At 41.8% G+C, this 27091-nt stretch overlaps 1 protein-coding gene across 1 annotated transcript in view; it reads left to right on the top strand.

Annotated features, from left to right (window-relative positions):
* LOC136875544 (serine-rich adhesin for platelets) overlaps positions 1–9421 on the top strand; it is a 384543-nt gene extending 375122 nt beyond the window's left edge. The window contains exon 3 of the mRNA XM_067149096.2: positions 8860–9421. Within this exon, the coding sequence (XP_067005197.2) occupies positions 8860–9352 (493 nt within the window). The 3' untranslated portion in view covers positions 9353–9421. The remainder of the gene's footprint in view (positions 1–8859) is intronic.
* Positions 9422–27091: the final 17670 nt, after the last annotated feature.

The raw sequence follows: 27091 nt of genomic DNA, 5'->3' as shown, positions 1-27091 counted from the left end.
CTATTATCGTGAGAAACTAGGCCCCTCAGTTTATACCTTTATAATTGGGCGATATTACAGAAAGCATTCTTACGTACAAGCATAATAATTATGTAACAGAGCCTCCGATTGAATTACAAGCACGTAGTGTGAACTTGGTACGGGAGAAATGAACGAGTATTTTCACAGAAATTTATAACTTGTCACTATTATCGTGAGAAACTAGGCCCCTCAGTTTATACCTTTATAATTGGGCGATATTACAGATAGCATTCTTACGTACAAACTTTTCTGAGAAACAACTGAACCTATTTAGATATATTGTTTGTTGTATCTACAGGGTTTATACCTACAGGTATATGGGATATGAATTATATGTCGATATAATTAAATTTTCTTGATAACAAATGAGAGAATGCATTAGTTATTCTGAATGACTATACGTTCTTTGTTAAGGGGCATTGCATGGAATATCGGTGATATAGATACATTTTTGTGTATTTAGGCAACTATTTTTATAGGGCGCCTACATTCATGGACGTAAGTTTGAAATTACAGCCCACTACGTCCTTACACTCGGAGCTACAGCTGCGAATAGGAGGCGGCCCTCCGGTTAACCTCCGGAGCTCTGTAACTGCTTTGCCTCCGTCGGTAGTACCGGAGATCACCGGAGGAGCGCTGTAATCGTATTATCCGATTCAATCAACAGGAGGACCGCCTCCTCTTCACAGCGCTAGTACCTAGCGGAGGCGATAATGAGCTTCATCAACAACCCGAGAACTCAGGCGCAGAGCTTTCCTTAGCGGCTGTCAAGGTGAGCTCTGGCCCGAAGGCCGATCCGAGTTCTGACACGAACCAACAATATTCTCTCGATTGAGGGGGGCGTATCATAGCGTACAATATTGTACTGCATGAAGTCTCGAGAGATAACTCGTTGCCTCGTGCCAGAACTGCGCGTCGTATGTCTCGACTGGTTGGTGAATCTCTTCTTGTGGTTGATCGCCACTCTGAGATCGGGGCGTGGTTGGGGTCCCCTGACTCACACCAGCTAACCATCACAGATGGGGCGTTCAGTGTATCAAAAAATGTGAATGTTTTGTGCATTGTGTAGTATATAAAAGTATGAAGAAAACGTACCGGAAATGTGATATAATGTAGTATGTGCAGCAAATATAAAATGCATTAATATTATATTCTTGTCTCATTGTATAGATAGCAAAATTGTCCATCTCAAACATTTAATAATCCTTTAAAGACAATGAAAATAAAAATCCACAGCCCGTTTCCAGTCATTCGACCGGGTCCGGAATATAGACGGTCTGTTGTCAAATTCTTAAATTATATTAAGGGTCTTATAAAACACTCCTGGACAGTTAATTATTTTTCAGGTGATGCCGGTCTCAAACGGCGTGTTAATAGCTTCATATGCTTGTAGCGATATGTCTGACGATCTATGTTCAGTTAAAGGTACGATGGCATGTAATTCATCCAATTTTATATTAGTTTTCTTCACTTCATTGACTAGAGAGAGAGTTCTCTTGAATTGAAAAGTATATAATATGTGTACGTCCTTGGAACAAAAGTGTATTTCATATATTTATGTATGGCGGCACCACAGGTACTCCCCTTAGCTGCCAGCTTTCTCCAAAACCATGTTTTAAAAATTGATACATATTTCCTAGGAGCCGTAACTCAGTACATTACCTGAATTGCCTAGGTGTTCGGCTTTTGTGCTCAAACGAGTAGAATCACTCTTCACTGAAACTGGCCAGCATTTAAGAGTACTTAATTATGAAAGACTCGTGTCCATTGATTTATTGGAGTGCTAAAGAACATTCTTAGGTCAAATTACTGCCCCCCCCCCCCAGCATCTCGTATAACTGATAATTGTTATTCCTCCCCCTCTTTTTACTTGTAAATGGGGGTGGTGGTGATTTTTTGTTTTAAGAGGAAGTACAACAAGGTAAGTGGTGATGGTGGTGGTGACTACTGTTTTAAGAGGAAGTATAATTTGGGAACGATCTTCTGTAAACACTAATCAGAGGAAATACGGAAGAGGCGGGACACTTCGTAGAATGAAGTTATCAGCAAAATAAAGGAGAGGGCCACGGAAGGGGCTCCCAAACCTAGCAGAGGAAGAAATTAAAATATGACGATAAGCTCGAATATTTCCCCTTCAATAAACCAAATCATTGGGTGTTATAGTTATAAGAGAAAGTACAAATGAATAACTATACTCATAAGTCAGAAAACACTGACAATTCACATTCCGCCACCCTTTATCATTTGAAGCATAAAATTCAAACTTTATTCACATTCAGGCCTTTAGCCTCTAATATTAACGCCACTGTCAGTTCCAAGCAGCATCTTACAGTAATTAATTATTGAAAATAGTCAAAATGGGGTATATTTCCAAAATAATATTTGTGTTCGAGATTGCAACTGTATCTTAGGAACGATTCAAGAATAGCCGTGATCATTTTTTGAAGTAACAGTATCCTTTAACCACAACTGGACAGTCTGGGACTGTCTAATTACAATATATTACAAGAGGCCTTCCTTTCGAATAAATAATTGACATAGGTTTAAATAATCAGCTATAGCACTCTCGTTTCCTACCCCTCGAATGAACACTAAAGCAAACGACAGAGCTCGTGATGTTGACGAATGCAGCATAGCGAGTTAATTATTTATCTCGAATTGATATTTCTCATCTAGGTTGAAACTAGGATTATCCTCACCCTAGATCTATTGGCACTCTTATGTTACTCGATAAGATGTACCAGAAATACTAATATCGCACGAATGATGCCGCTAGGTAAATTGCTCTTATATTTTATGATTTATTGTTTGTTGAAATTAATTTGTCATACTAAAGAAGGCTTCGAGACGCCAGATAATTTCTCCCATTAGAGTTGTTCCGCGTTTCGGTGTATCTGCCAACACCACCGAACTGAGCCGTGATGGAACCCTGTCACTTTGAAGTCAGAAGACCAGCGCATGGCTATCGCTCCATCCATGGTTAACTTTTCTGCACGTTTTACCAGAGTGGATAAACATACATTTTCAAGTTGTTTTCTATCCTAACAACACCGGAGCTTAACCCTTCGAAAGTTTTCTGTGTTATCCAGTTTTCCTCTTATTGAGGGAAATGATCAGACAGTACCATCGAACCAGAGTTTTCAATTCTGAACTGGTAAGTTAGTCTGCTGTCCATTATGACATCTTCCTGTGAGGCTTTCGTGGAGTACAATGAACTTCTACTTCCTTTTAGAATCTGTGGATCAGTGGTAGAGTGTCACCCTCCGGATCCCAAGAGAGCGGTTTCAAACCCGGCAGAGGTATTCGAATTTTTGAAGGGCGGTAAGAAGTCCACTCTACACTATGTCGTACGATGTCGGCATGTAAAAGATCTCTGGTGAGACATTTGGTGTTTACGCGACAAAGTTCATTAAAACTCAGCCGTAGACGCCCAAGAGAGTTTCGGTTTACTCGGTCTGCCATCTGTCATCATCATCATCATCATCATCATCATCATCATCATCATCACCACCACCACCACCACCACCACCACCACCACCACCACCACCTCGTTCGTTGGAGCTACAAGGTGCATAATATATGTGATCATGTAACTCTGATTTTGTTCCCTTTGATCTTTCATACCTGGCAGTGCTCCTCGTCGAATACCAAGAAGTCTGATAGCTCCTGGACAGTAATCATTTTTCAAGTGGTGCATGTCTCAAACGGCTTGCCTAATAGCTTAGTATACTTGTGGGCATAAGATATATCTGATGATGTATGTTCAGTTAAGAGTACGATGACGTGTAAGTCATCAAATAAATGTTCACTTCCGTTTTCTTTACGTCACGGAATAGAGACAGTTTTCCTGAATTCGGAAGTACACTGACTGACAGAGCAAATGCAACACCAAGAAGGAGTGGTTCGAAAGGGATGAAAGTTGGGGAAAAAAACAGAGACGGCACGGACGAATACTTGATGTTTATTTCAAACCGATATGCAGGTTACACAATGCCCACGGCATCGACTCAGTAGGATGTAGGACCACCGCGAGCGGCGATACACGCAGAAACACGTCGAGGTACAGAGTCAATAAGAGTGCGGATGGTGTCCTGAGGGATGGTTCTCCATTCTCTGTCAACCATTTGCCACAGTTGGTCGTCCGTACGAGGTTGGGGCAGAGTTTGCAAACGGCGTCCAATGAGATCCCACACGTGTTCGATTGGTGAGAGATCCGGAGAGTACGCTGGCCACGGAAGGATCTGTACACCTCGTAGATCCTGTTGGGAGATGCGAGCAGTGTGTGGGCGGGCATTATCCTGCTGAAACAGAGCATTGGGCAGCCCCTGAAGGTACGGGAGTGCCACCGGCCGCAGCACATGCTGCACGTAGCGGTGGGCATTTAATGTGCCTTGAATACGCACTAGAGGTGACGTGGAATCATACGCAATAGCGCCCCAAACCATGATGCCGCGTTGTCTAGCGGTAGGGCGCTCCACAGTTACTGCCGGATTTGACCTTTCTCCACGCCGACGCCACACTCGTCTGCGGTGACTATCACTGACAGAACAGAAGTGTGACTCATCGGAGAACACGACGTTCCGCCATTCCCTCATCCAAGTCGCTCTAGCCCGGCACCATGCCAGGCGTGCACGTCTATGCTGTGGAGTCAATGGTAGTCTTCTGAGCGGACGCCGGGAGTGCAGGCCTCCTTCAACCAATCGACGGGAAATTGTTCTGGTCGATATTGGAACAGCCAGGGTGTCTTGCACATGGTGAAGAATGGCGGTTGACGTGGCGTGCGGGGCTGCCACCGCTTGGCGGCGGATGCGCCGATCCTCGCGTGCTGACGTCACTCGGGCTGCGCCTGGACCCCTCGCACGTGCCACATGTCCCTGCGCCAACCATCTTCGCCACAGACGCTGCACCGTGGACACATCCCTATGGGTATCGGCTGCGATTTGACGAAGCGACCAACCTGCCCTTCTCAGCCCGATCACCATACCCCTCGTAAAGTCGTCTGTCTGCTGGAAATGCCTCCGTTGACGGCGGCCTGGCATTCTTAGCTATACACGTGTCCTGTGGCACACGACAACACGTTCTACAATGACTGTCGACTGAGAAATCACGGTACGAAGTGGGCCATTCGCCAACGCCGTGTCCCATTTATCGTTCGCTACGTGCGCAGCACAGCGGCGCATTTCACATCATGAGCATACCTCAGTGACGTCAGTCTACCCTGCAATTGGCATAAAGTTCTGACCACTCCTTCTTGGTGTTGCATTTGCTCTGTCAGTCAGTGTATATAATACTAGCTGGTATCCGCCGCTTCGCTCGTGTGGATTCCAAGGAAACATGCCGGAAAATAAACCGTGTGTCCTGATCTGATGATGGTCTGGGAGATTCCAAATACCAATTTCCAGATATAAGTTTCGGCATAAAAATAATTCAACCGTTTTTCAGTCCTTTACACCCCCTCCTTACGTGGACTTTCCGAAAACAAAACAGAAGAACGTGTTTTTTTTATTTATGAAGGAGATTCCAAATACCAATTTTCACGTGTGTAATATGTTATGGTTTTGAGAGATGGGCCTAATGTAGGTATACTCATTTGAAACATTCATTCCCTTTTTCACTTCTGTTCACACACCCTCCCCCCTCCTTTAATTGGATTTTCCGAAAAATTTACGTATTTCTTAATTTTTAGAGGAGATTCCAAATACCAATTTTCACTTCTGTAACGCCTTAAGTTTTTGAGATATAAGTATTCTCATTAAAAAATTCAACCACTTTTTCACTTCTTTTCACCCCCTTAAGTTGACTTTCCGAAAGCCAAAAAATGCGTACTTCTGTATTTTTTAAGCGATTCCAAATACCAGTTTTCACATCTGTAAACTGATTATATTAATTTGCATGTCCCTTGGCGTTGTCTTAGAAACACAACGGGGAGCACCCCATACGTTGCTTCCGATGTACGGTGCGTGTTGGGAAGTTTTGATGATAATGGTAGGCCACGTTTACGACTGCAGTTCACAATCGAGTTAGGGAATTTCTACTATAATGGCAGACTCATTTGCCTAATGCCATTCACAATGGAGATTATAATTTTCAATTATAAAGAAAGAAATACACCGCAGAATAGCACCTTAGCGTCTCTCTTGCCTTCTAGCCAACGATCAACCACGAAATTACAGGAATGACGGCGAAAACGGCATTACATTACTAATAATAATATCGTATGGCCTCAGCTACCGTTTGCAGACATTTCGATTTGACGCCATCTGGCTGTCTGCTCGTCAATTTCGACGTTCCGGTTTACTCTGTCTGCCATCTAGCGGACCTAGAATTACATTACTTATCTGCTGGTAAGCAGCCAGAGACTTTGCCATGGTAACCGGTAGGTTGTGTGTCGGTCACTCAGTGCAGATCATGGCACCCGCAGAGGTCGGCCGGATAGGACAAATATGTAAATACCAAGTGGATGTATTGAACAATGAAATGTCCCTCACTAAATTGTAATGATATGAGTTACAGATTTAAGAAAGCGGTAACAGGGAAAACATTTAGGCACAGGAATTCTTAGATAAGAACATGACTTCTGGTGTTACTACGTAAGCCTAAAGAGGCAAATCAGAGGCAAGAAATAAAAGGAGAGAAGGGACGTAAAAGAGAAATCCAGTACAATTTATAACAAAGGACGAAATTATGTCACTTCAACTTATTTTAAAGACAGGTGATACGCACACACACAAAAAATGTTTGCTTTCCCTCCCCCTATGTGTCAATCGAACTGTATTACTATCGTGGCCTGCTTATGCAGACCGAAAAGACGACACTTAGGATATTTATAACTATACTCATAACTGCACGTACCCCAACCTACAGGCAAAACGCTACCCTCAGATGAGAAGCATTATTTCAGCTGTTGTAGATGTAGCGCTGGTGTGGAAGCATTCGAGGTGTGCTCTAAGCCGTGTAGTGAGCGTCTAGCATGGCACGACGTGCGATGTCGACTTGTGGACGTGTACGCTTAATCAGATTATTTCAACCGAGCGAGTTGGCCGTGCGGTTAGGAGCGCGCAGCTGTGAGCTTGCATTCGGGAGATGGTGGGTTCGGCCGGCCGCTTCCTTCTCACTCCTATCCCTTTCCAATGCCATCGTCGCCATAATACCTGTTTATGTCGGTGCGACGTAAAGCAACTTGTAAAAAAAAAGAGATGATCAACAAGGACAGTTTCTCTACGTGCGGGTCGTATTCAATGTGATGTGGCCCGAACATGGAAGTGGCACAGGAAGACAAGAGCTCTTGATGAATTTTCTCGCAAAGGCCATCCAAGGCAGTCGATGACCATTTACTTCGGATTTCAGCTCGGAGGAACCCTGAACGCAATGCCGTCATGCTGAATAATGATAAAAATGAAAAGGCGTATGGCTTTTAGTGCCGGGAGTATCCGTGGACATGTTCGGCTCGCCAGTTGCAGGTCTTTCGATTTGACTCCCGTAGGCGACTTGCGCGTCGTGATGAGGATGACATGATGATGAAGACAACACATACATCCAAGTCCCCGTGCCAGCGAAATTAACCAATGATGGTTGAAATTCCCGACCCTGCCGGGAATCGAACTCGGGACCCCTCTGACCAAAGGCCAGCACACTAACCATTTAGCCATGGAGCTGGAGTGAATAATGATATATGGGCAGCCACAGGTGGCAGCGTTTCAACTCATACTGTGGGAAACAGGTTGCACGAGACACGACGTCCTTGGCGAGGCCCAGTTCTCAAACTTGGACATAATGGCGTGAGGTACAGTTGGCCTCAACATTGTGCTGAATGGTCTCTTTATAATTTGCATACATCCTTTTCACCGATGAGTGTTGAATAAACTTTGTTCTTGATCGTCGGCAACGTCCTTGGAGGCAATGTGGCCAGGCGTCACATCTCAGATACACTGTCCAGTACGTGCAGCAAGTTGGTGGTTCCCTAATGTGGGGCAACCGTACGCTACTCCTATGCCTCCAGGGCTTTGTCATTGTTTAGTGTCATCCTCCGACGCACAGTGACACTATATCGTTAATATTTGTGAGGGTAATTGGTCTTAATGGACAATAATGCTCGCAGTGGTCATGTGGTTTTCGTTAATGACTTCCTTCGTGATCACGATATCGCTCGACTAGAGTGGCAGAAACTGTCTTCAACAGAAGGTGATGGAGGGAGAAATAGACAGAAGAAGAGGAAGAGGAAGATGAACGTTTGGAATGTTAACAGATGTCAAGTAAGGAAGAAGATATGAACAAATGAAACAAGCTGCTCAGGACATTATATCATGGAGGATGTCTGGTTGATACCTGTCTCAGTATAGATTCAAAGAAGAAGATTGACCACATTTTGTGAACCCTATCGAACATGCCTGGGATAAATTAATAAAGGCTGTTTACGGAAGTACGACCCACCAGATACTCTGAGAAATCTACGCCGAGTCACCATTGAGGAGTGAGACAATTTGGACCAATAGTGGACATTATTCCAAGACGAATTTAGGCATGCACCAATGCAATGGGACGTGTTATGCGGTATTAAATATACAGGGAGAAAGCAAATCTGTATTATTGTAGAGGCTTTCATTAGTTGTTTTGTTGGGCAAAGGCTGATATGGTACCGCTGTATGTATCCTTTTATTTTTTCTTTGCAAAGAGTCAGGGAATTTTTGGTCCGATGTGATGCAAAAGTTGTTTCTTAATGTGTGCAGTTAGAGAAGATTTTTCTTTTTTCTTGTCGTTGTAATTTAACTTATTTGTTATTGTCAGTAGGTAATTTAGCTCTGTAATGCAAAGTGTTAACTATTTTGTGTCTTTTCATAGGTACACACCCATATCCGTTGATCTGGACCGACATGTCATCAGTGGTTCACCGGATATTCGCCAACAACTACAACACAGTCAACAACAGCATGGCCCCCTCTTGATACCTGCTCAGCAAGACACGTACGGCTCACCTGTACTGGTTCGAGGAGTCCCTCAGCGTGGCACTGTTACTTGTAATTCTGTTCAGTTGCGCCAAAAGCCCATCTTCAAACGCGGTAGTCTCCTGGGCGTATCGACAGCCCCATTGTCACCCGGTGCAGACACTGGGGTACCCAAGCGCGTAAGTTTCACGGGTAGCGAGCCTAGCGCGTGGCCTACTCGCAACGGACCGGCTCCTCAGCCCCCTACGCGTCAGCATGAAGCTCCACATCGTCCACTGCCACCTATACCGTACCAGCAGCACTACCAGTCCGAGAGCGAGTCTGGCAGCGAAGCTGGGGAAGTACAGCGCATCCTTCTGAGACACAGCACAGGTAGGATTTTACCATGATTTTTACACTTTCTTCTATCTCTGGTTAATTATTTCATGCAATCTATCAAAGTATAAACGTGCTCAAATTAAAAAAGATTAAATTTTTGTCGAACATTTGTATCCGCTGCCGACTTCGTTGACATGGCCTTCCACCTGCAGCAGTAACACGTTGGTATGTTATGAGACAGTAACTTCTATAGAAAAATGTATTCAGATTAGAATATACTCCAGTTAAAGCATGTTGGATGTTCCATCGTTCATGATGTCTCCTCTAAAACTCTTTTAAAATATCACGGAACCATTCACCCTGTTCTTCCCATTAATAATTAATTTCGTATGGCTATTACTAGCCGAGTGCAGCCCTTGTAAGGGAGACCCTCCGATAATGGTGGGAGGCATCTGCCATGTGTAGATAACTGCGTGTTATTGTGGTGGATGATAGTGTTATGTGTGGTGTGTGAGTTGCAGGGATGTTGGGGACAGCACAAACAACCAGCCCCCGGGCCATTGAAATTAACCGATGAAGGTTAAATTCCCCGAACCGGCCGGGAATCGAACCCGGGACCCTCTGAACCGAAGGCCAGTACGCTGACCATTCAGCCAACGAGTCGGACTGTTCTTCCCATAATAAACCCAGATTCTCAGGGGAAAATGTTTGACAAATTTGAATCGCGATGAACATGACAGAGTTGAAATCTGTTGAACTGGGTTATTTTTCGGTTTCGGCAGAAAATAACTCATTGAGGTCGGAGGACGGGAAGGAGGAAGAAATGGCAGTGGATGTTTCAAACTCCACTAGCCAACAATGATTTCCTTGCCTTGGAAATTTACACATTTTTCAGTGAATGGTGTCCAAAACAAAAGCCAGAATATTCCTAGCACTAACATATCGATTAATACTGAGCTTTATCACTCTTATTGGGTCTTCACAAGTGATTCTAGCATATCTCTACCTAGAACATGGTTAGATCAAATTGTTTACTAAACCATAAAACAAAGGTGATGCCTGTTTTAAATCCGTCTGTGATAAATTTCCAGCTCTCTCTGAAGCAAAATTCAAAATATTAATATTTTTCTGTCCCTATATCACAAAGCTCGTGTTTGACAACACATTTGAATTTACGTTGGACATGACAGAGAAAGCATTTACAAAAATCATGCACATTTTTCTTGGTAACAAGTCTCCAGATTATAAGTGTGGTGTGGAAGAAGTGCATTCAAGGAACTTGGCTGCAATAAGAATCTAAAAATACATGTTTTACACTCACACCTTGGTTTTTTCCCTAGCAATCTCTATCCTTTAAGTGAAGTGAAGAACAGAGTGAATGATTTCGTATCATTTTAAAGGAGGTTGAGAGGGGATACCAATGACGATGGAACATTAGCATGCTTGCTGACTATTGCCGGATGCTCAAAGATACAATTCAGAAGTCATACATAGAAGCAAAGGGAGTAGAAAAACTTGGACGAAAGAATGGTGTTGACAGTGACATCTGAAATTCCGCATATTGTACAGTTACACCGACATTGAAAATACAGAGTTACAGTTTTGACAACATTATGACTGGGTTTTGTACAGGAAATAGTAACAAGATAGTGACAGTGATAAGATTGCACACAGATGAGAAATAAGATTGATATCAGTTATTTGTTGTCTATATGGATCATTTAACACACCATTGTCCGACTCGTTGGATGAACGGTCAGCGTACTGGCTTTCGGTTCAGAGGATCCCGGGTTCGATTCCCGGCCGGCTTAATTCTAATGACACGGGGGCTGGGTGTATGTGTTGTCTTTATCATCATTTCATCCTCATCACGACGCGCAGGTCGCCTACGGGAGTCAAATAGAAAGACCTGCACCTGGCGAGCCGAACCAGTCCAGGGATATCCCGGCACTAAAAGCCATACGACATTTCATTTCAACACACATTTTAATAGATTTTGTTTGTTTCATTTACTCCGTGTTACACTGCATTTTAAAGACCTGGGTTCACAAAATGGATATTCAAAGTATTTTATTTTCAACGAATATAATCATGTGACTTAATGAATTAAAAAAGGACTTAGCTTCTGCTGGGATTTTGATACTTTTGTGTCAAACAGCCCTAATTTTTTTTAAATTGGTAAATTCGTGGTCTCCTCTATTAAAAGCTGTTGTATCTCGCAAACCTCTTTCACAGGAAAGAAAAGAAAAACTGATAGTAGGGCTCAAGAGGTATTGGGAACGAAAGCAAGCATCCAAGAAGAACTATTCATAAGCGCTCCCTAATGGAATTAAATCATTAATAAATAATAATCATTGGAAATTTGCCAACAGTACTCACGTGATAGGAAAAGCGAATTAGATTTTCAAATGCAGCGCATTAGTTCGAATCACTCTACTTGATTTAGGAAATATTAATTAAGTTTAAATTCGCAGGCTGATGTTATTATTTTTTATGCACTTACTGTCGTTCTGTAAATGTAGATTGAAATACATTGGAGAAACTTACTGACATTTTTATGCGTTGTTCTAAATATTATTATCTGTGAAAACTGAGTGTCTTCGTACCTAGCATTTAATCTAGGAGACCACGGTTCACAGCTCAGGTATTCCATACGAGATATTTGGAATGAAATTAAGGGGCATTCGTATAATTTAGAGTCTACGTAAAACAGGGATCCTTTGACTATGATCGCGATATCAACAGTCACCATAAACTGTAAACTAGTACATCTTATAAATATTGTTGAGAGAATGACTCCCGGGTAATTTTGTATCAGAGCTAAAAGTAAAAGTTTTACGTACAGCCCAATGAAGGCCTTGATCATTTGCTCAATTAGATGGTCTGCAGATATTGGAGTGCCTCGTGGTCACTGTGGTGATGTCATCGATATTGTTGCATTGGATGACATTGTCCCGTCCTTTTAGAACTGAATGGTGTCAATATGTAATGGAAATTTGGACAGTTGATGCATAACAAAGTTTTCTAGCGTGGCACCACTCCACCGTTCAGCAATTGCTAAATGGAAAGATGATGTGTGCAGCGTTTTATATGTCATTCAGTGCTACCAACCTTCCGGGGTTACCGCAACTAATTTCAGAATTTCCCATTCATTACAGTCATTCTGTACACGCAGATGCAGATGTTTAATGAATGCAACAGTCACTAACCTCCAATTACACTTCCCTCTATTTCTAGTGGTCTCGGCCAGCATTCCATCACCTAAAGGGCGACATATTCTTGTGAACAGATTTCATTTGACAACTAGTGACCTCAAAGCACTGTGATATTCGTTCTCCTGTTCGATTGGTAATTTTTCTCCTCTTTCTCGGTATTTCGTAATCCACTTGGGCATTCGGGGGGCAGCTGATATATTCTCTCGACAACGGAATGCAATGTGAAGTTACGAAAGCTTTCCATTCCTTGAACTACAAGACTGAAAATTAGGAGACCTTTGTTAAAACCTTTGTCAGGAGTGCGGTTACGAATGAAGCAGAGTTTGTGTGCGCACTAAACAATAAACCGTGTGTTTTGTAAACCCACATGCTCCCCTCGTGCTAATATTTTATTAACTAAGGCTGTGTCTGTGTTTTTATTTGTATTTATGTTCAAATAAAAAGCTACGTTGAAAGACTTATTAGCGTCAGTCAAAAGTAACCTGATTTATATTCGGTGTAATTCAACGTAATTCTCTCTCTAGCATTAAACACACGTGATGTACTAATGCTAGTTAGTAGTACTATTAACTCTATGTAGTAAAGAATAGGGAATGACAGCATTGTACAAAGTACTTGTTTTACTGAATTCCGTTAAATGTGATGGTTGGTTTGAGTTTTCTACAGGGGCGGCTTTTCAGGTGAAGTAGGTGAGGTGTCACTTCATCACTTATTTTTACCATAATGAATTACTTAAATTTATTTTTCTTATGACATTTGTTGGTCTTACGGAAAGAAAATATTTTATTGTAGGGCGTTTGGAGCACCTCATCACCTGATGAGAACCAGGGGAACTCACGAAAGCGCCGGCTGTCGGCCACAGTACGGCGCGTAAGACTGAGTGAAGACGAGAGATTCCGCAGCTGCCTCTACCTCCCAAGTGCTCCCTCCTAGCGCTTGGCCTTGGCGGTTGCCATAACAACCGTGACGTCACCCGCGTACTAGGGCTCTCTAAAGACTAGGTATGCTCGCCCGCCATTATGGTTCATTCCTGCACTACGTTAATAAGACAGTTGACCGACCCAGCCTTGCATATCCCTCTTTTTTACTGTTCTCCACGCTAGAAAATACAGTAAAGCTAAACTAACATAGGCCTACTGTAAAAATACTCATTCTCAGCATTACTCAAACGGTTACTCAAAGTAAATATTAGTATATTTCGTATATTATTGTGTAATGAATCTCATCAACTTATGCAGTTGTAATGAACAGAGGATTTTAGTTTATTCAACCGAACATTCATGAAACAAATGTTATTATAAATTACATTCAGGAAGAAAATAGGAATAGAGTAATTACTTCCATAGCTGAATCACCTCTCCCAACCTGACAACCTGAAGTATTACACTGATAATCAGTTACCAGTGACTTGTAAGGGGAGTGACCCACGAGCTGTTGTGAATATTGAAAATTTTTTACTTTGGCAAAGTTAACAGTACTTTTTTTTTTTTACAGATTTTCCTCAAGCTTGCGGAGAAGTATGATTTTTCAACACGACTCACCTTATTAAACTTCAAAGGGTTGCAAAATTGGTTAACTTGCTCAGGCACCACATTTAAAAAAATATGATATTTAAGTAATATTTTATAAATTTACTGTCTCCTTTTATTACAGTATACCGGTATACAAAACAATAACATTACATTCCTTGTTTACATTTTCCTCTTCTTTTCCGAAGCAGTCCCATACATTTTACCTCGTTTCCGTACATTCTGGCTGAAGTCCACAACAGCATAGGATCGAATTTTGAAGAAGTGTCTAACTTTTTACATTTAAATTACAGCACGTTGGAAAACATCCTACTGGTACATTAATTTACCATTCAAAATTTTCTACATTACAAGATTTGCACCATTTTGCACTACATAATGCTTGTAGTCCCTATAAAAGATCTCACAGTTAGAAATTAATTTCATAACTTCACACACAGTAATCGGGAGATAGTAGGTTCGAGCCCCACTGTCGGCAGCCCTGAAGATGGTTTTCCGTGGTTTCCCATTTTCACACCAGGCAAATGCTGGGGCTGTACCTTAATTAAGGCCACGGCTGCTTTCTTCCACTTCCTAGGCCTTTCCTATCCCATCGTCGCCATAAGACAAATCTGTGTCGGTGCGTCGTAAAGCAAAATAGCATAACTTCACAATTCGGTTTCGTTAGACCACCAGATTTAAAAAAAAACGAATGTTTCAGAGCTTGAGTCAGAAAGCTCATAATTTAAAACCTGTCTGCATATAGGCCTACCACAGATCTTGGTTTTCAATATGCATTTGTTGTACTACCACCAATGTTAGACAAATTATTTCTTTTATATGAAGTTAAATATTGTAACTGTGGTGTTTGGATGTTGAATATCCTGTTCCCGGACTTTGGGGGCAGAACTGAATATTGAATGATCAATGTGACTGAATTAAGGAGTGTAGTAATGTCATTGGGAGCTGGATGCAGGTTTAAGTCAGCAGTTGAAGAATGTGTAGCAGAGGCAGTTGAGTCATAATGCAGACCAGAAGGGAATATAAGCCACCTGTATCCCGCAGTAGAGACATTACCGTACTACAATTAGGTGCTAAACAACTCACCATTATGTAATAAATATCCACAAAAATATAGCACTATTCTTTCCCTGCACGCGGTGTTTAAAGCAATACGTTCAATGTGACGAAGCGAGCGCTCGTAGGAGAAACTAGAGTTTGATCACATGGCCCACTGCTCATGTATGAACCAAAATGGCGGTTAAAGCATACCCATCTTATAGAGCCTTACGCGTACTTTCCACATAGCGGAATGTGCTAGTGAAGTTGTCGGAAGAGCGGAATGTTTCGTCTTCCCTGCGTCATCCTGTTTGAAGTACGAGTACTTACGGATCGTGGTTCATTCGTAGTGTTGTGCTGTTTTATTTAACTATGTATCCTATTTATGACATAGTGTGCATTTTATTATAAATACCATTTTCACGTTGGAGAAACGAAGATCGCTAGTTGCTTTACGTTGCACCGACACAGATAGGTCTTATGCCGACGATGGGACAGAGAAGGTCTAGGAGTGGGAAGGAAGCGGCCGTGGCCTTAATTAAGGTACAGCCCCAGCATTTGCCTGGTGTGAAAATGGGAAACCACGGAAAATTATTTTCAGGGCTGCCGAATACTGGATACTGGCCGCACTTAAGCGACTGGTGCTATCGAGCTCGGTGAAACGAAGATCAGAATGAAGTTCTACGTTTTGATCGCCCTACTGAATCACTGCAAATTTGTGCTTCAAAAGAAGTGAAACATTCCGGTAAATCTTACAATCTTAGTTTCAAACGATCGTGGTTTAAGGAATTTCCATGGTTGTGCTCCTCTCCAGCTCTACATAAGTTGTTTTGTTGGGCCTGCTTGCCTTTTATCAATAAAAATAACGTTTAGAATAAAGAAGGATTTTCAGCCCTTTTGAACATAACACGTTCTTTACATAAGCACTCAGACTCTGCAGAACATATAATATGGCAGCTAGATTTGAAGACATTGGAAACAAACCAAACTACGATCTCTGATGTCCTGAAGAAAAATGCCAGAGTGTATATTGTAACTGTACAGTTCAGTGAAAATGTACATTTAAATAGGCTTTTCCTTCAGTTGATAATTGATGCAGTGCTCTATTTAAGTAAGCAAGAACTAGCTTTTCGTGGTCATGACGAAACATTAAATTCAATAAATCGTGGTCAAGTGCTGGACCTCCGCCAGTCACAGGTACGAGGTACGAGTACAAAACAACCAAAAACAACACGTAGTTACTAAATCCTGTCCTCCTCTGTGGTGTAGTGGTTAGTGTGATTAGCTGCCACCCTGGAGGCCCGGGTTCGATTCCCGGCTCTGCCACGAAATTTGAGATGTGGTACGAGGGCTGGAACCGGGTCCACTCAGCCTCGGGAGATCAACTGAGTAGAGGTGGGCTCGATTCCCACCTCAGCCATCCTGGAAGTGGTTTTCCGTGGTTTCCCACTTCTCCTCCAGGCAAATGCCGGGATGGTACCTAACTTAAGGCCACGGCCGCTTCCTTCCCTCTTCCTTGTCTATCCCTTCCAGTCTTCCCATCCCCCACCAAGGCCCCTGTTCAGCATATCAGGTGAGGCCGCCTGGGCGAGGTACTGGTCATCCTCCCCAGTTGTTTCCCCCGATCCAGAGTCTGAAGCTCCAGGACACTGTCCTTGAGGCGGTAGAGGTGGAATCCCTCGCTGAGTCCGAGGGGAAAAACCAACCCTTGAGGGTAAGCAGATTAAGAAAGAAAGAAAGAAAGAAAGAAAGAAAGAAAGAAAGAAAGAAAGAAGTTTCTAAATCTGTCGCTCGAAACCGAATGGGTAATAGCTCTTCACCATACTTTACAGCCACGAGCCGCCACTGCTCTAAATTGCAATATAATGATAGTGTTTGTTGTTGTTTTAATATGAAAGAACAGTGATGATGATTTGCGTCTCGTAACAGGAATTCAGTAAGATGATAATGGAGAGTATCGAACCCTCGAGGAATAAGAAAATTAGGCGACGAAAGCGAAAGACCACGAGAGACAGAAAATGAGAGCATCCATAAGCTAATAATCATTTGAGAATAAGTGTTGTCCAAGGAGGGGGAGGGACGTACAGAAGTAGTTATTTAATACACTTTAAATATCGTTGCAGTTTATGAAGTTGATCCTTTGGAAAAACAACATCGTTGTGCATGTGGTCAGTGATCCGGCACTCCTATTCCACCCTTCTGTCTCGTCTCAGAACTTTTGAACGTCTCTGTGTCCGACCTTATCTCCTTGAGAACGCCAGTAGATCTTTGTTTATGCGACCCGTGTATTCCATTCGTTTAGGGGGTGCGCCTTACCCCTGAAAAGTAGGTATTTCTAAGTACCCAAGATTGGCTGCCTAACTTGTTTCGATAATATTCTATTGCAATCGTTATTTAAAAGTTCCCTTCTCAAGTCGTATAACCTAATGAGGACACTACCTTAGAATGGTCAACTAACTTCTAATGGAAGAGGGCAGGTAACCCAAATGTAAGACCCGTTGAAGCAAAAATCATCATTCTAATGTAAGAAAAGACGTTAAATACCACAATCATAACAGTGTAAAAGAGATTAGAGAAAACGTTTGAAACTTATCCCAGGTTTTAATGACTACTTTCAACAGAACCCCGCACAGACACTCCTCATCAAGGTTACGCACTTTTTTTCTCAGTTAACAGAATCTCATAATCTACCCTTCGTTTTGTAGCCGGCCCCGTGGTGTAGGGGTAGCTTGCCTGCCACTCGCTAGGAGGCCACGGGTTCGATTCCCGGCAAGGTCAGGGATTTTTCTCGCGACCTGAGGGCTGGTTCGAGGTCTACTCAGCCTACGTGATTAGAATTGAGGAGCTATCTGACGGTCAGATGGCGGCCCCGGTGTCGAAAGCCCAGAATGACGGCCGAGAGTATGCGTTGTGCTGACCACACGACCCCTCATAATCTGCAGGCCTTCGGGCTAAGCAGCGGTCGCTGGGCAGGCCAGAGCCCTTTTAACCGTTGGGTTTGGGTTTGGGTTTGGTTTTTGTTCCGTAACTGAATCAATTCAGATGAATAATTGGCATTAATCAGCACCAGGAAAAGTATGAAAACGTTGGAACACAGGGATATAAATACTGGCGATGGACACTTCAGACCCTTCTTTTGTCAATAGAATGAAATAGGCCTACAGAGCATTTCCTTGTCACAATTTTAACGATACTTTTGTCTTTTCTGGTAGTAAATCTGGTATAAATATATTTAAAACACTCCGAAGTATTACCAAGCACTATACAGTGACCACAATGTTTACTCCTAGTCTGTTTCCCCGTTAATGATTTGTCCTTAGGAAATCTAAAAATTGTAGTAACGGCACATTTATAATGAGAGCGACAATAAGTCACGCAACATTTTATGACCCATTTTATGTACCTGTCGCATTTTTACATAAGCATATTTCCAACAAACACCAAAGAAAGCAACTGAAGCACCGCGACACATTCAAGATACTTCTTTTTACAATTAGCTTTACGTCGCACCGACACAGATAGATCTTATGGCGACCATGGGATAGAAAAGGCCGAGGAGAGGGAAGAAAGTGACCTTGGCCGTATTCAAGATACTGCCCCAGCATTTTCCTGGTATGAACATGGAAAACCCGGAAACCATCTTATAGGTTGCCGACAGTGGAGTTCGTACTCGCTATCTCACGAATTGAAGATCACAGCTGCGCATCCCTATCCACACGGCCAACTTGTCGGTCACTCAGGCTACCGGAGTTGTACATTATAAATATCATGATATTGAACACATAAAAAATAACTATCAGATAGTGAAATCGCGAATTCCAGCAGCAAGACAACTCCAACCAAACAGACACGCGCGCAACGTAGACCAAGGAGGAAAGTCATGGCCTTCACACGCCGAGTATACATGTCCCATACACCATTTTGCCATGTATCGATATATGCTTTAATACCAAATTTATTGCAGCCAATAGCCACTATATAAATGATAATTAATTAGCAAGAAAATAAAAATCATTCACTAGAGAGTGCAATCAGGGATAATGTTCTCTTGGGACACACAAAAGCATGGTATCTATCACATTGCCTATGGCATAGTTCACAAATGCTGTCAGGACCTGGAGAGTGAAATACTCTTGTCATACAGATCTTATGGTGAAAATCATGAACTGAAAAATCTCGTAACCGTGAGGAGCAGCTTGTAATACGTGCTTTTCTATCCAGGACCTTATTCCTTCAAGACAGCTGCTGCCTACCGAGATAGTCTGTAGACTCTTGAGTTCCACGTGATCAGCGTGACTACATCGTCAGGCTTACTGCTTGTCTTTCTTGACCAGGCCCCTACCTCCCATATCAGAAAGCGCCTCACCGAGCTCGATGGCTGCAGTCGCTTAAGTATCTAGTATTCAGGAGATAGTGGGTTCGATCTATCTGTGTCGGTGCGACGTAAAGAAACTCGTAAAAAAACTGCCTCGTTTGCTCTCATGAGACAAAGTTAACCCTGTTTCAGCTCTTAGTTCATCATTAAAAATCCATAAACTTTCCGGTAATCGAACTCTAGGTAATAGGCAAACACTCTACGCATACACCATCAATGCGGCAAATTCATTATAATTGTGTATATATCATAAGAATACTGCTTTTATAACTCTCTGTTTTATCTAGAGATCAGAAATAGACGATTCTGCATGTTCATAATACCTAGATTCAGTAGAATTCCTGTATTTTCTCTCAGACACGTGCGGTGGTGATAGATGTTAACTCGGGAAATGTTATGTCATTCCTGTAAACAGCTAATGATACGATCTACCCAGGCTACACAAAATTTCAGGACAGAGATGTACTAAACACATACTGTACTTCACAGGTTTCTTGTTTCAATAAATCATAGCCCTCGAATTTGAGAATGGAAAAGAAACATATTTTTAACGCCTGTTCTATCTCGTAATTGTCTTAACGGACGACAAAGTGTAGGGATTTTGTCCCGCAGGAACGCATTAATATAGAACAAATCGTTGACACAGCGTTATCACATGCATACTGACCTCAGTCAGTATCGAACCTGCTGTCTTGGGAACAAACGCCAATGACTAACTCACTGCACCAAAGAGGATGGTGGATTAAGAAGTACCTTGGTGTTTTTAAGGAAGCATAGTTAGATTCTTTCTGGACCTGCCATTTGTATAAAATTCCTTTGACTGCTCCGCATATCATGCACTCTACGTGCCGGAGTGAGTGGCTCAGACAGATGAGGCGCTCGCTCAGTCCTGTGGTATTTGAAGGTGCTCACATTCGTCAGCCTCGTATCGTTAGATTTTCTAGCACGTAAAAATATCCTGCGGGACTAAATTCCGGCACCTCAGCGTCTCCAAAAATCCACAGTTCTAGCCCTTCAGGCAAGCAGCTCAATGTTGAAAACACCCTAGGCATATGAGCTACGAATTTTAGGTAAATTTTAAATCTTTCCGTACCCTTTAGCCCTTCAACATTCGACACAATTGAGGAAATTGCTTAATTTTACATTTTCCGTAACTTTGTATGCTAAGAAAAGTAGTGGAAAGTAAAGCCATTATTATTATTATTATTATTATTATTATTATTATTATTATTATTATTATTATTGTACTGTACGTAATATTCGGACACAGTTATTGTTCGATTAGGAATCAATAAATTAAGGAATTCCACATTTATGAGTGGCACCATATTTATCCTTCAGGTATCAATGTAGGCCTACTGTTGCTTATTCGTTTCTCTGGCCTCTCTCGCCAACGCAATGTAGTTTGGGTAGAGAGAATGCGACGAAGCAAACCGTGGTGAGGATGGAACAAAAATGAGTCTCTGGGAACTTGTTATAATTTATTCTAAGTTGAGATTTTTCCTATTTTCATCTGCATGCAAAGCACCTGAGAAGTAACTCGAGTGAAAAGAACCTTTAAAGCCACTTAGCGCAATAGTGTGGCTGTGTTGGAGGAGATTGGATTGTTTATCAGACGGCGGTCGAGTCTCGTTAGCATAGTTACCTGGTCATGAGGATTTTGAAAGTCACCTTAACACCAGCCTGAAGGCAGTTGGACGAGTGGGCTCTGACTGTTCGTAACCTCAGTGCTAAGTAGAAAATTAGTTTAAAATTATTAATAGTTTTATTTTTTAAATGTTAAATTATATACTACCTCTACATATGAGCCTCCGTGGCTCAGGCGGCAGCGCGCCGGCCTATCACCGCTGGGTTCCATGGTTCAAATCCCGGTCACTCCATGTGAGATTTGTGCTGGACAAAGCGGTGGTGGGGCATCTCCGGGCACTCCGGTTTTCTAGCAACACCATTCTCATTTCATTTTTAATTAATTAATCTTTGCCCCAGAAGAGTGCGACAGGCTTCGGCAGCCGGCACGATTCCTATCCTCGCCGCTAGATGGGGCTTCATTCATTCCATTCCTGACCCGGTCGAATGACTAGAAACAGGCTGTGGATTTTCACCTCTACATGTAGGATATTAGTGTTAAGAACTTTTCCTTTTATTAATATTTAATTTATTTCAACGTAATTTAATTTCATCACTCATCGTTTTTGTATTGCTATTAATTTAATTTAATTGGTATTTAATCTGATAATTGTGATTGAATATAATATCAACTTACGTATAATTCAGTGCGTACTTAGATGGAAGACAAGGCATAAAGTCCTTAATCTTGCAAGGTAAAATAAAACATTGTTAACTGAGTAATAAATAAGTAAATAAATAAGTAAATAAATAAATAAACCAATAAATAAATGAGATTGAGTGATTATCCACTAACTTTCGGTGCGTAAATCGTATTTTTCATTCCACCATCTTCAACGAGGCATTAAATACTTTTAAAGCTTGCCATTGTTGCTTTCACGGCCCGTACTTATAGACATGATATAGCACAGTTCTCTGCGAAACGTAAATAATTTCACCTTATTTTCTTGACAAGGCATAAGCCCAAAAGCCTATATCATGTCTAGTTTTAAATCTAATAACACTTTAAATTTCGCAATATACATTTCCAAAATGCTAATAAATGTTAATTACACAAGCAGTTGAGTTAAAGTTATTCGGAGAAATTTCCTAATGCAGAAATACTGTTAATTTCTCTTTTGGTGATAAAAAATGTATTGCATTGATTCTTATCACTTCTCTCGCTCAAGGGATAACGTTTAAAAAACTTTATCCTAAAACATGGCGCGTTGAGGATTATGGGTTATTTATTCAGTAACCATGGTAACGTGTATAATAGGGCGACACGGTTTGCGCGTATACAAGCAATTATAACGAAGCGCGAACCGTATATCATAAGGGCTACCTCAGCAGAATGTGCCGACACATTCATTCATAGCTTTAATCCAGGCGTTGCCTCCAAGTAGAGGGCGGTGTAGAGAGCCTTTTTAAAACTGCCTTTTTAATCAAGATATCTTCAGTTATCCCACCGGATTAATACCCACTTTAAGGAGTTCAAATATTTTGGGTGTTCTCTTATATTTTTAAATATCTAAGCGGAAACTATCTGCCTCACAGTGAATTATGGACACATTCGGAAACAAAATATTGATCGGCAGACCGTTCTAATATATCATTATATTAAACCGGTATACTACTCTATATGCACTAGAACGTTCAAAACTACGTCAGACCGAGCTCGATAGCCGCAGTCGCTTAAGTGCGGCCAGTATCCAGTATTCGGGAGATAGTAGGTTCGAACCCCACTGTCGGCAGCCCTGAAAATGGTTTTCCGTGGTTTCCCATTTTCACACCAGGCAAATGCTGGGTCTGTACCTTAATTAAGGCCACGGCCGCTTCCTTCCCATTCCTAGCCTTTCCTTGTACCATCGTCGCCATAGGACCTATCTGTGTCGGTGCGATGTAAAGCCAATAGAAAGAAAAAGAGAACTACGTCAGTGAGTGACCCACTTCATATCGAGGAGGTACTCCATCGTGCTGGTAAAGCATATGAAATACAGTTGAACTTCGATATCCCGAAGTGGTTGCGGAGGCTGAAAATACTTAAAGTTAGGTACAGAAAAAACTTGCATACTACTTCGATTCTAAGATAAACCCCTGTACCATTATTTACTTCCTAAATTGTTGTCACCAATGCTACTACATTTCCCTGCATCTATAATTTGAACATTATTAGACAGGCCTATCGTATGAAAAGTCTGTGTTTTAAAACCAGTTTTATTATGCCATAATTAGGAATACTCTTATTTATGGATACTTAAAAGCCCATATCTTTGAAGAGAAGTCCCGTTTTCTTTCCGACACTGTGCTGAGGGTTGCGCAGTAGCAGGGTTTTAGTCTACTGTGGCATGCGGCTAGTTAAACAATACACTAGAAAATTTAGAGAATGTGTATTCTTCTATAAGGAGACGATTGAAGTTCAGGCTCCTTCTAGCGGAATTAATTTTGACAGGGAATAATCGGGCGCACATCAGCGTAATTTTCTGCATAACTTTGAATTACGGAAAAATATTTTGCATCTAGGCTCCAAATATCCTTCAAGATATCAAAGAATTTGAGAAATACAACTTCGAGTTATAAAAAAATACATAACATGTCAAACAAACAAGATTCCATCGGGAAGCGGCAATTTTTTTGAGATATCAAAAATTCGAAGGTGGAGTTATGGAAGTTTGATAGTTTTTTTAAAAAAATCGTTTCGACCCTTAGGATCTCGAGTGACTTGTTCAGCACGTCTTCCTTCTTCCCCATATCACTTCAATGTTTCACTCCTCCTATTTCTCTCCGCTTCTGGGATTTGGATCTTGATCTTAGTTTCGGTCCATTTCTGACTTTCGACGAGCGTTTTGTAAGCTGATCCATCCTGCACAGTCGTTAGTGAGTATTTATCTATTATGCCAATAGCCTTCCAATCCTCCCTAACTTCCTTCATCCAGTTATTTCTCCTTACGCATGTCGCATTCCATATCCTTTTAATCAACTGTTTGACTGTATTAACCATCGAAAAACGTACAAAAGCGCCCTGTTTCGGCCACGTCTTCCGAAATGACAAATACATCCTGAAACGGGGGATCATAGGCGACAGAATATAAGGGAAACGTGGACGCTGATCATCCTATGTGCAGAATCTCCGACAGTGGTTCTACTTCTACGATACGACAACTTTGATGCAAGCAACGCGAAGTAAGAGAACTTACTCTAGTATGGCCGCCAACTTTCTGTAGGGAGATGGCGCCAGACGAAGAATAACTCTGCGATTACTTAGAAGTCAATCATATTTTATCTCTTGATGCACAGGCCTTCTAATTTTATTAAGTACGAGCATTCGTACCCGTTCTTCGAACGGGAATTTACAATGGATTACATGTTTCCTTCATGAATTCATGCGAAATTACATGCGTGTATACGAACTTTTAATACGGCATGTTAAACTTATATTTTTCTACAAAAGCACATGGCAGTAACGTGAAGTACGATACAGCTGAACAAAGTTGAGAGAGAATGAAGACGATTTCGGAATTTATTGTTCGTACACTTCCTGGTTCGAAGTTGTGCGAAATTCTAACTGGTTCTCAGTTACATATTGTTCTTTCTCTGACCACTGGCGTGCCGCTGTGACTCATGAAACACCTCCATTATTACCTGCTCTATCCTAAAGAGAAAAATGCTTCTTTAGTTTTTCACGTTAACCCACCTTGAAGTGACATGCACTAAGTTTTCCATGGGACTTAGACTAAAATCTCCGCTAGAAAGTCTGAAATTCAGTAAAAAGACATAGATAGACATAGATAGACATAGATGTAAATATTAAATATCATTACTGCTTCCATACATTTTTCTCTCCATTGTATTAATGCTAAAATAGTTCCTCACATCTATGTTCTTATGATCTTATTTAAGTGTTTGTAGTGATTGAGTGCTGGTGATGGCTCCAAGAGCCGAAATATATCCATTATTATTTCATAATAATAATACTTACAATTTATAGTGTTGTACATTGATTAGATGGTTAAAAGTACATATTTTTCTCAAGTCACCTGTATAAATCAGTAATTCAATAATTAGAAAAAAAGAGTAAACAAACAAATAAATTGTGAGTAGCCATTTACAACGTATGTACTGAAGCTGAAGGAGAGGTCTATCTCCCTGCTCCTTCTCGGAAAGAAGTACCAGAATCTTTGAATTGGGGCAATCACGTTACTTCCCACGTGGGACTGCGATGTGTTGAACGGTTGACTCTCCCGTGGGCTGACTGGGAGATTGAATTTCGGATGCTGTTTTCTTTGTACGATCTCGAGGTTATGATTTCGTGAGCGTGGATATGGAGTTCTCGCCGTGAATGAGGTGAATGTTTTCTGAAGGAATGAGAATATGGTACGAAACTAAATGTATTGCTTCAGTCACAGTATCGAGAGACAAGCTGCATTTTACTTATTTCGTTGTTTTTTCTTTTTTGCTAGTTGCTTTACGTCGCACCGACACAGATAGGTCTTATGGCGACGATGGGATAGGAAAGACCTAGGAATTGGAAGGAAGCGGCCATGGCCTTAATTAAGGTACAGCCCCGGCATTTGCCTGGTGTGAAAATGGGAAACCACGGAAAACCATCTTCAGGGCTGCCGACAGTGGGGCTCGAACCCACCATCTCCCGATTACTGGATACTGGCCGCACTTAAGCGACTGCAGCTATCGAGCTCGGTTTATTTCGTTTTATATGACTGATGGCATGACTATATGATTATGATTTTCTCATTTGAATAGCAGTTAAAATATTTATGATGGGAATTTCAGTACTACCTTCCACTAATTTTGATTTGTTTTATCCATGTTATCCGTCATTGACGGGTTAGAAAGGATCAAGGTACTTCACGTCGTACTACCGGACAGCTCAAACATAGCTTATTCAAATGGCCCCAACACTTGTTTGTGGTATACTGTGATGCGCAAATGCAATGTGCATGTCTGCTATTGACCCGGGAGCCGAAAATTGGCCTAGTAAAAATAATAATAATAATAATAATAATAATAATAATAATAATAATAATAATAATGAATAAAAGCCAAATACCACTCAGTGATCACGAAATATCCAGGTTCAAAAACCTAGGAAGCTGAAATCGGGAAGGTCGGTAGATGCAGAGTGGGTTGTTGTCCCATAAACTCTGTACTCTGACCGGCCAACCGAGCAGAGGAGAGGTGGTTATGGCTCTACCGTAGCTCTACGCCTCTGCATTCGGGAGGCGGGCCTGGGGCACAGTGCTGCATTTCTCGCCTGGCCTCGCCCGTCGGCTGTCCTTAGAATGGTTTTCCGTGGTTTTCCATTCTCCTGCACTAAGGCGAATGCCGGGACAGTTCGTAGTATAAGTCACGGACGCCTACCCCGTCACCTCCGCACATCTCCTTCAGCGTAACGGTCTAAGAGGCCCGCCTTCCCCTTCAGGGGAGGAATGAAAACGTTTCGTAGTAGTAGTAGTAGTAGTAGTAGTAGTAGTAGTAGTAGTAGTAGTAAATCGGGAACATGGGTTCATCTTTTTCCCTAGAGTTGCTCTAAGAAATGTTTTTTTTTCAAAATTCAGCTGCTGTAGATTTAGGCCCTTTACCACAATAGCGTAGACTGTTATAGACGAAAATCGAACTTGACGTACACGGACGAGACGAAGCAAATTTTAAGACTTACAACGCGAGGAAAACATCTCGGTTAGTCCCTTGACCACCGGAAACCACGTTTTCAGGCCCTAAAACGAACCGTTTTCGTGATCTTGGCACCACAGTGCTACCGCTCTACAGTCAAGGTGCAGGAGAGCAGATCTTGACAGACTAATGAACGAGATGATCGGAAGCATTACAACATCCTAGTGGTCAGATTGCGCACGACATCCGGAAATATTGCAGGAAGAAGATAATATCATTCTGTGAGAGAATTTCACTGTGCTCATTGTAATTTGTCTCATTTACAGCAATGCCATCGGAGATCGTTCTGCATGCTGCTAACTCATTTACGTTTGTATAAACTAACGTTTATTCGTCACACACATCCTCTTTTCTTCT

This window comes from Anabrus simplex, chromosome 6 (assembly GCF_040414725.1).
Source record: "Anabrus simplex isolate iqAnaSimp1 chromosome 6, ASM4041472v1, whole genome shotgun sequence".
Classification (NCBI taxonomy): Eukaryota; Metazoa; Arthropoda; class Insecta; order Orthoptera; family Tettigoniidae; genus Anabrus; species Anabrus simplex.
This window is presented reverse-complemented; position numbering and strand designations above follow the sequence as displayed.